Source organism: Macrobrachium nipponense, chromosome 9 (assembly GCF_015104395.2).
Source record: "Macrobrachium nipponense isolate FS-2020 chromosome 9, ASM1510439v2, whole genome shotgun sequence".
Taxonomy (NCBI): domain Eukaryota; kingdom Metazoa; phylum Arthropoda; class Malacostraca; order Decapoda; family Palaemonidae; genus Macrobrachium; species Macrobrachium nipponense.
In genome coordinates this window covers 68,018,932-68,029,448 of record NC_061110.1, presented here as the reverse complement: position 1 = coordinate 68,029,448, position 10,517 = coordinate 68,018,932, and the positions used below count along the sequence as shown (strand labels likewise).

Sequence of the window (10,517 nt, the reverse complement as noted above, 5' to 3'; positions counted from 1 at the left end):
CGGCCACCCGATAATCTACATTTTGCTAGCTGCCCTATTCAATGTGTGCGTAATTCACTAATTTCTTCCAGACTCTCTATTTGATACAATTAATCAAAAACAAGCTAATAGATGCAGCTGACCCTGGCAATTACCGGCCGATTACAATCACAACGATCGCGTCGAAGAAACTTGAGTCTGTTCTTCAAGTGCGACTTCTCCCCCTTTTACACACCACTGACAACCAGTTCGGATTTAAACCGACACCTGCATCTACATACTGAAAGAATTACTGAACTATTACCTATCATCAGCCTCTCTGGTTTTCCTATGTGAGGAAAGCATTTGACAGTTATCTATATGAAGCTCTTCCTGAAGCTCCATAAAAGAGGCACACCTCTATATTTAATTGGCATTTTATATTGCTGGTTCTCCACACAGCAATTGTGTCAAATGGGGTAACGTATTGTCGTACACCTTCGGCTTCCTATACAGGCTTCGGCAAGGGGGCATTCTCTCTCCATACCTGTTTAAACTGAACTCACTCCCAATCGGATACACTGTCAATGAAACAACTATAAACAACCTCTGTTACACCGACGATATGGTTCTGATTTCCCCATCAGTGCAAGGTGTCCAACGACTCATCGACACTTGCCGTCAATATGCAGAGGAATTTGATATCTTATACAACGAAACCAAGACGAGTGCATGTCGCTGCTCCCGAGATCACTGAAGCAAATTGCAGAACCACACATTTTCTTCGGAAATCATCGGCTGGAATTCGTGCACGAATTTCCATATTTGGGTCACATTATCACGGACGACCTAAAAGATACGGCAAACATAGAACAGAGGTGTCGTAAACTATGTGCAAATGGCAACATGATTGCAAGGAGGTTTGCCGAGACTTGAAACTGCTGCTCTTCCCTTCGTATTGCTACAGAATCTGTGGGTGCTCCCTGTGGACGAACTACACCAGAGACGTATCACTGTTGTTCACAATGACATTTTGAGACGCCTCACAAAGACACTCCCCGCTGCCACTCCGCCACACGGATGTTCACAGACAACCACCTGGACAATTTAAAAATCATTGTAAGGCGAACAATGTCCAGTCTGATCACCCGACTGCGAAACAGCAGCAATTCGCTCATACAAAGCATCCTAAGTAGTGAGGCAAGAAGAAGATTCAAATTATGGGGAAGATGGGAAAATGAGGCATTTGTTCCCTAAATGACTTAATCTCTGTTTTTGCAAAATGTCATCTGCAGAATCTGTCATTATTATTGTATTGTTATGATTATTGTTATTACTGGTATTTTCCTTTTTTCATTGTTACTGTGATTATAATCAATATAGTTTTTACATTCAATTTTTCAACTATTCTCAATCTTATTACGGTTATAACCATTGTTTTGATTACCATTTATTATACTACATCAGCAAGTGTGGATATTGCCGATTAATCTTTTTTTTTTCTTTTTTTATCATGTTACCTTGTGTATCTAGACTGTATGTTTTTGTCTATTCTTTGTATATTCTATGTATATGGCCTTGAACTGATAGTAAAAATTTTTATATTATTATTACTTACTGGCGTTCCCCCACATTCTTTCTCTCTCTCTCTCTCTCTCTCTCTCTCTCTCTCTCTCAATTTCGATTTAAGACCCTAGTTGTTACCTTGTAGTTTAAAGAAGAAAGTGTTGTTGCACCATACAGGTTGTTGGGAAAAAGTATATATAGGTTATTTTTGTGTTTATTGTTGTCAAGGATTTATCGTGCCGTGGATAAAGCATCGTGAATCACCTCACACTTGATTTATATGGTCTTTTTATTTTTGCTCTCTCATGGTGTAGGATTTTATAATGTAATTTAGTATAAAAATTTATAATTGAGTAACTTTTTTGTAATCGCTAATAGTTCGGAATCCATAAACTAATCCCATTCTGGTTTGCTCACTGAGACATCTCTGCACTGCAAACATCCAGAGTTACCAATGGCGGTGTAATGTCCGATGTTGCCATAAACTCAAAGCCCTTCAGACTGACTCCTTCTTTGGTTAACATCTGTCCTTCAAGACTATTTTAGTGTTGATCTATAGCTGGATTCACGAACTTCCCCAGAAATATGTACGGATGACTTTGAATATTGGGTCCCAGAATACCATAGTAGACTGGTACAATTTCTGCCGGGAAGTTTGTATTGAGATTTTGGTGCAGGACAACCGGAAAATCGGGGGCCAGGGCACGTCGTGGAAATTGACGAGTCCAAATTCGGCAAGAGAAAATTTCATGAAGGTCGACGTGTCGATGGTTGTTGGGTTCCCAATAGATCCACAGAAACACCCCTTCCAATTTTAATAGAAAACATACATCCAGAGTCAACCATATTTTCAGATTGTTGGAAATCATACCACACTTTAAGTCAACATTTCAAAACACACCTTAACGTTAATCACTCACTACATTTTGTTGATCCTGACGATACACGCATACACACAAACACGATAGAATCTACATGGCGGGTATTGAGCGTAATGTTTTGCCTAGAAGTGGTACAGTAAAAAGTTTGTATAAGAAGCGTTACCTGTCAAATTTAGATTGCCCTTTCAAAGAATTTCTCGAATTAGTTAAACGTGTTTATCCCTTAAATAGAGTAGATTCAACACCCGTCAAAATGCGGTCTAATTTCACCGAAACCCAACAATCGCAAAACGCCGCAGCACAAAGGGATTCGTCATTTCCACCCTTGCTTGTTTCCCCAATTCCAGTCGTCCAGATCCCGCCAAAAACAGTCGTTCCAGCCCTGAAGAGAAGAAGACTCAAGTTGTCCGAATAGGTAATTTCCGATTTCTCCAACGATTCTGATTTCGAATAAGGTAGGTGTGGTTTTATACAGTTTTCAGTCAAAGAATTTTACGTGCTTTCTTGGGGGGGTCCAGGGCGGGCAGCGTTGTCCTAGGTGTGGTTAGGTCAGGACCTGGCGCTATCAGAAATGTTCGGGATTTTTTTATGTTCACAGGATGTCTGGTGGGGGTTGGGGGGGACTTCGCTCCCCTAAGTCAGTTTAGGTTGGTTCATTTGGTTAGGTCACAATCAGTGTTGCCATACTGAGGGGTCCAGGGGGGGCAAAGCCCCCGGCCAGGTTAGGTTGGTTCGTTTGGTTAGGGTCAGTTTAGTTAGCCAGGCTGTGCATCTCATGCCTGACCATCGAACTTAGGCTAACAGCACATATGTTTGGACTACGAATGTAGAGTAGAGGGACAGTTTAGCTAGACAGGGCGTGCATCTCATCCCCGAACGTCCACTTAGGCTAACAGCCCATATGTTCGAACTACGAATGTAGGGTAGGGGGACAGTTCTGTTAGCCAGACCGCTCACCGAACGAATGTAGAGTAGGAGGTCAGCCACACAGCCGTTTCGTGGATTTCCTAGTGTTAATTGTCGTCATCTGGTTTCCCAATAGGTCCCCCCCTTACCGTTTTAAGACCATTTACGCCTGAAAATATGATTTCCATGTCCATTTGCCCTTTCTTATGTGTTTTCCCCCACCCAAAAACCCCGGTTCCCAATAAGGTCCCCCTTACCGTCTTTATAGGCTTTTCGATATTCTATTACAGCACGTTTTCAAAAAACGCGCCAGAACATATGCCAGCCATCTTGTTTGTATTCGTCCGCCAATTATCCAGCAGACGATACTCTTGCCCAGCTAAACTGTAGGCGCTCCATTTTTTATATTTTCATTCTAATAAATAAATCATAAATATCCTATCCTAAAATCCCTGTACCTGTAATTCAATGCGAACCCCTTTTTTTCAGAACGTTTAAGGCAGTTCCATAGAACTTTCCTAACCGCCCAACTAGAACAACGTAGTTTGTAGGGTTACTCCCTGAGTTAGCGAAAAAAAGATGCTCAAATATTAATCACTTGGTTTTTTTTAGGTGCAGAGCTAACGAAACAATTCCAACTTTTACTCTAAACTGAGATAATTTTACCTTTTTATGAAAAGCTGACGTGGTTAAACTACATTGACCAGTCAAAAGCGAAAGTTAAACAGACATTATGAGTAGTTCTTTCACATTTGTTTGCACGACAATAAAAAGAAAAGCATTCGGAATGATATTTACCCATTGGCTAGAAGACTGAATAGCACCCGACAGGCAGAAGGCTAAGGCATGCCCGCTTCTCTGTCATTGCATGGTAGGTTTCACTTTTGCACAAGTATGGGTTCGTTGTGACATGACCTTCATCTAAAACCCATTGCCGATATTGTATGGGTGGAGAGGCTTTACTTGAGTCCCTTATGATTTTCTAAAAGGTATTGGAATTTTCTATGATATTTCAGTGTTTTAATTGATTCATTTTTTAAATGTGCGAATGTGTGTGGATTTGAATTGAGTCTTTGAGTTCTTAGTAAAATTATTTAAAAAATAAAGAACTTATAATTTTGTTGCCATGATATCCCTGAAATGGCCTCCCAGCCAAAGTGCCGGGCCATTCCCCCAAATTTCATAAATTCATTCATTCTCCATTCAATAAAGACATCCATGTTGTATAATACTTGACTCACATTTAGAAAACATCATACGCTGAGGTCTCCTTTCTATTATCAGAGTGGAAACAGTATTAGATTCATTACAACATTAATTGTTTTTATGTACAAGAAACACTATTGTATTCTAACCTCTATCTCTGGTGATGTTTTATATTTATCTATTTTTTATTTACTCTTTTATTGCTCTCTTAACAGATCCCTCGACTATTCAAGATGTAATGCTTCGATTTACTTACAGTCTTCAAAAATTGTTACTAAGGTACCTACATTTTTTTATAAAAGTATTTATGGGCTTTAAGAGATCGAGTACCCATGCCGGCATACGGCCAAGTATATCTATAATATTTTAGGATCACAACAACCAACTCAAGTATGGAAGCAACTGGAAAGCAATAATACATATAATTAAGATGCAGAGGTGAATAGGAGGAGGGTGTAACAATGTGGTTCCTTTGGGGGAATTTGTAAGATTATCTTCCTCTAGTTGTTCTGTGACCCTGTGTGAGGTCTGTTCTGGTACTGAAGATATCCCTTTCTTCCGTCTTACTTTCCATCCTCTCCTAACAATTGATTGATAGTGTAACTGCGACGTTTTTCTCCTGTTACACCTTTCAAACCTTCTTCCCGTCAGTTTCCGTTATAGCGCTGAATGACTTTACAGTTTCCAGCGCTGGGTCTTTGGACTAAACTCAATATTCTATCGTATTCAGAAACCAGTAAATTCCTGAAGCGATGCAATTAAATCGTCCTTCCGCTTCTTCATTCATGCCATAACCGTTCCTTACTGTTTCCCCGCTAAATTTTGTTGCCTAGGTATTGGTGTACGCTACCTTATGTACTGTTGATGAACTTAATATGAACCATGACTGAATACTACTTAAATGTTTAGGAGTTACTATTATAATTTTCTCCCATAATTCCTGTGAAACTTTAACCATGTATTTGTTGTCACCCATTTTTTGAGTGTGTTGGGAGTACGTGTTTTTTTATTGAAGACATTTAGGTTTGAAATATAAGCATCTTGTAAGTATCTCGAGATTTTTCTACAGAAATAATTACTAACACTGAGATTTCTTCAATTTTTAAGAAGTATTTTGTAAACTTCTTAAAAACTGAGAGAGAGAGAGAGAGAGAGAGAGAGAGAGAGAGAGAGAGAGGAGAGAGAAATATTTAGTTCAGTGTCCTGTTATCATTTTTGCTTCCCTGTAACTTAGGAACGTCGATGACTCGAACCTTTTGTTTGACCTTCCGTGAAAATCGTTTAAACTTTCATCTGTCTTCGAATTTATGGATTATTTTCATGAGCATTGTGTGTAGTGCATTGCGATATATAGTAATTTTGAAGATTTCAAATCAACCAAAGTAATATGAACACTTGAAAATGAAGTAAAATACTGTATGAGTAACTTTATAAAAAGCTGTCATTCAGTTTGGTGACATTTATGTCATCATTTTGACATTTCAAGTGTTCAACTATCGGGAAATCCTTACAGTGAGACATTGACAATTTCCTCGTGTTTACCTGATCGTTTACTAAATTTAGGGTCTGACATGTTTATGCAAACTACATGACGGTTCTACTATAATCCATTTAAATGCGAGGAATAGCATCGCACATGCGGCAAGGGGACCAGTTGTAGTAGATAACGTTATCACTCAAGTGACCGGGTAAGAGCGGTGTTGCAAAATGTTCGGAAAGGACAAGTCTTCAGTTTAGAGAATCTTACGACAGCTGACGTAGCCACCTTGCGAGCAGGTGAGACACTGTTCAGTTCTGCATATAATGGCTGAAAACTGACTGCCAGTAGCTTCTGAATGGAGTGATCTTAATTTATTTTGTGGTTGCCATTGATCTCTCAGCCATGTTGGGCGGAGACGGGGGAATGTTGCCAGATTTTGCCATTTTGTTAATCGTTACTGATCAGTTGTCTTGTAACTGAATCTGTGAAAGTAATCATTGTGGAAAAGATAAATGAAAGAAAAACATTAGAATGCAATTATATCAAACGTGATATTGCAATAGAATACATGAAACGAAATGGTACGTGGAAGGAAGAAAGTGAACGTTGCAGTGAAAGGCCAGCGGGGCCTTTAAAGAACGTACTTGACTAAAGAAAAATTCCATCCTTCCTAGCTAATACTATGGGAAGGCTGCTACTTAAATTATTAGCAATTGTCACAAAATAACGGAAACTGGATATTGGTGCGCCAGTAAGCGTTGACCGGGAAGTCTAAAGATAACACTACTTGGTGCAAACGGTAATATCTATCAGAACCAGACGGGTGCATTTTGACCTAAATCTCAGAACTGACAAGACTATGAGACCTACCCGTGAACTCTCAATAAGTCATAATGTGTGGAAGAAGACAGTAGAGAAAGATTTGTCTGGTACGGGCAGATTTTTGTTGTATTAGCCCGAAACGTGTTGATGTAACCGCCGTAGTGATTTAAAAGTTACATCGTCATTATTATTGATTAGTTGCACGAGATTCCATGTGGAAGACGTTCACTAATAACATAAAGTTCAACAAAACAAATTGTCCATGTGATGAAGAGTGAAAAACTAATTCAATGCGAAGAGAGTAACGAATAAATGAATTAAAAAATGGAAGTGGTTCATGAAACTTGAGGAGTGTTACCGATTCAAGACCGCTTCGTAATTTACGGTGTCATTTGGTTTTCGTTTGTTTTACGGGTATTTACTATAAGGCCTCAATTGATCAGGAGTTTCAGACTGATCCTTTATTTCCCCTTCTTTCATTCTACATTCGGTTCTATCTAACGTCTGTATATTAATTGATAATGGCGTTGCACTTGTTTAATAATAACTTTGGTAAAAATGTATACATGTAAATAACTAATTATATGCGTTTTGGCTGTCTCCATGGTATCAGTTACAAATAATATAGAATTGCTTTTTATTTTTTTTAGTATTTCGACTTGTGCATTTTAGACATCATTATGACATACCAACGATCTCAAGAGTTGCAGTAAGAAAAATCTACGGGTTGTGAACACCCATTTCTCTAAATTCGGTGTTTCTGTCTGTTGAAATCTTATTTGATACAAATGTATCCATGCTCCCTTGTAGAAATCTTCCTCTTGGCACTCATTTAGTTCAATTGCCAGGTTCCACCATTTATCAATTATAATTTTCAATTTTGTGAAAAAGTATTCCTTCCGTTTGAAACGTTTTTGAGGACAAATCGGTGTCTGATTTCTTTTTACATGTTTCATGTGTCTACGCTTTCAGATCTTCTACTTTCTGGGTCAGTTATATGGAAAATCTGGATGCTGTGCAATTCAGAGCTGCGTTATTTATTATTGCAGCAATATTCTGATGAGAGCGACGATAGTTTCTGCTTAATTTTCGTGCCAAGTGGCAGGCAAAGAGACATACAGACATTCATAATCCTGCATTTTTTTACCGTTTATGTGTTGCCTGTTATGTGGACACACGCCCCTAACACCTTATGCGAGGCTGAACATCGAAGCGCAAGGAGAGAGGACCTACATCCGTCGGTGTTTGTGACCCGAGAGAAGGGTTTGGAATTTGCTCTCTATAGTCTAGAGGTGCCCCCTCTTCGCCACGTTTTTTCATATTTGTCTGCGTGGAATATATATAGTAAGTTGACTTTCAATAAGTTATCCTGTATCTACAGATTCGAATCTTGGTGATAAAAACAGAACATGAAGTCGAGCCAAAGGTCTGCAATGAGAGTCCCAGAAGAACTGCCACTACATCACCTGGTGCCGTATTTGTTGGCGGTTCTTGCATCTTTTGTGTGGTTTTTGCCCTGGGAACCGACACCATGGAGAGCTTTCCTAAAGTTCCTCCCGATTCTATATCTTATAGCCTACATGGGCATAACCGAGAGGGGGAAAGGAGAATCCGGAAAAGTTCTTTTAGCGTTGATCTTCTCTGCCATCGGTGACGCTTTCCTGGTGAGTTTCTCACACATCAGTTTTGCGCAACATACGTTGCTCGTAATTCCAAGACTTTTTTTTATTATCTGTTTGAATGAATTCAATCGGTACCTGTGAATTCACTGAAAAAGTTCTGAACGACGTGATTGTCTTTATAACCATAAGAATATTTTGTAACTGTGTAAACGTATCGCATGTAAGCACAAACACTCCTAAGGTAAGGCTAGCCTTCCATATTTCATCATGAAAGGTTTCGTATTCCCGATAAATTTATGATGGAAGATGGTCTGTTTTCCTTTCCGAGATGGTCCTCTGTGATGTCTCCCTATATTTTTTGCAGGCGTACCCCGATGCATGGTTTGTGCAGGGCATTCAAGCTTTTGGGGTCGCTCAGATCTTTTACACAGCAGCTTTTGGATTCGAAGGAATCAGACTGCCAATGGGGATTGGACTCTATGGCATAGGCTTCGTTTTGCTCTGTTTTATACTGCCCCATATACCCACCCCACTCAATGTTGCCATCCCGATATACAACTTACTCATTGGCACTATGTTCTGGAGGGCTCTCGATAGGTAAGTTCTGAAGCCTACCATTAACATGACATACGAACAGACATAAAAAAAGTACGTTTTATAATAATTGCAAGCAAATCTGCGCCAGAACTGACATCTGGAGAATGGCTGCAGAGTTCAAGAACTTCTGTTCTGATAGTATTTTGATCCTGACAGGTACGCATTGATGTCCCACATCCGCTTCGAGAGGAGGCTGTGTTCGGTTCTGGGAGCTGTCCTTTTCATCACTTCGGACTCTTGCATCGTTTTCCTGCAAATATTCCAGCTTATCCCTCACATCCCAGCTCAGATCATCATCCTGTCTACATACTACTCGGCCCAGCTCCTCCTCATGCTTGGCTCAGCTGACAGTTTCTGGGCCAGAAAAAGCGAGCTAGTCAAGAAGGAAACTGCAAAGAAAAATACATAAGGGGTTAGTAAGCGTCGACTTTCATCGATGATTCAGATTACATTTTTCTCTGGCTTTTGTGAGACGTTACTGGAAAACGTAAATCTTTCTATCGCATTTGCTACTGTTATTATTATTTTTGTTTATTGTATCAGGATTTCAGCAATATTATTTTGAAAGCATCCGGTCAAGAATTTTCGATTGATATTAATATCAATAAATTAATGTTAACGTCAAACATGTCTTGTATGGTTTTAGTAACGTAAATTCTTGATTAGTTGTGAGAAAGATTACAAATGTCTATTATTTTGATACCTTGATAATGAACATAACATTGTTTTCATGTTTATTGTTATTATTTTCATTGTTTAAATGTATATGATTACAAATTATAATTATTGATATTGCAAGATAGGTGTTTGGATTTCAATGTAATTATTATTATTATATTTGTAAATATTGCCGGATAGTAAGGATCTTGTATGTTTTTACGAGGGAAGCCAACGGAATCCAGAGTCAAGTTTCAAAATTATCTTGTTGTGACTGTGGATGTTCCTCTGCTTTTCTAATAAAAGTAAGTTGGCTGGAGCTTCCCTTTTCCACAAAGTTAAGCAGTAACGGTAGTATCCTCGGGCCACTTACCAAGTCAATGAGACTGTTTTGCATTGCAACAGAGTTAGGTTACGAAATAACATTCAAAGAAACGGGAGTTTTCAAAAGCAGCGCTCCTCCCTTTTGCTTTGCACTGCATAAGGGAAATATACTATATACTTTTGCTCTGTAGACGGACATATCGTCTTAATAAATGACTTATATTTGTCGTGTTTTATTTTCATATATATGAATGACTTCCTTAATGAAGTGTTGTTTGCACTATACCGGGCTAATTGTATTTGTTTGGAAGTATATTGACTAAGTTTTAGATTTAAAAAAAACTACCCAAGTAACATCATTTATAGTTATTTTATTAATCAAGTAAACTGTAAGATTAGTTTGGTATGTGAGAAGTCGCCTGTTAGAGAAATGACATTTGTTTTTGAAAAAACAGTCCTCTGCTTACCCAGTTTATCGACAGTTTCAATTTCGATTGG

The 10,517-nt window shown here is 38.8% G+C and overlaps 1 protein-coding gene across 7 annotated transcripts; it reads left to right on the top strand.

Annotated features, from left to right (window-relative positions):
* Positions 1–2,736: 2,736 nt before the first annotated feature.
* Positions 2,737–10,243, top strand: LOC135218590 (lysoplasmalogenase TMEM86B-like). Of its 7 annotated transcripts, none has more exons than XM_064255008.1 (4): positions 2,737–2,860; positions 8,201–8,483; positions 8,806–9,038; positions 9,195–10,243. In XM_064255008.1, exons 2-4 carry the CDS (start codon positions 8,229–8,231, stop codon positions 9,445–9,447), a joined length of 741 nt encoding a protein of 246 aa, XP_064111078.1. In that variant the 5' UTR covers positions 2,737–2,860; positions 8,201–8,228; the 3' UTR covers positions 9,448–10,243. The 7 variants fall into 7 exon arrangements, with proteins under 7 accessions (XP_064111078.1, XP_064111074.1, XP_064111076.1 ...); XM_064255004.1 differs by lacking the exon at positions 2,737–2,860 and adding an exon at positions 6,159–6,293; XM_064255006.1 differs by lacking the exon at positions 2,737–2,860 and adding an exon at positions 6,188–6,293 and having other exon boundaries at positions 7,792–8,483.
* Positions 10,244–10,517: the final 274 nt, after the last annotated feature.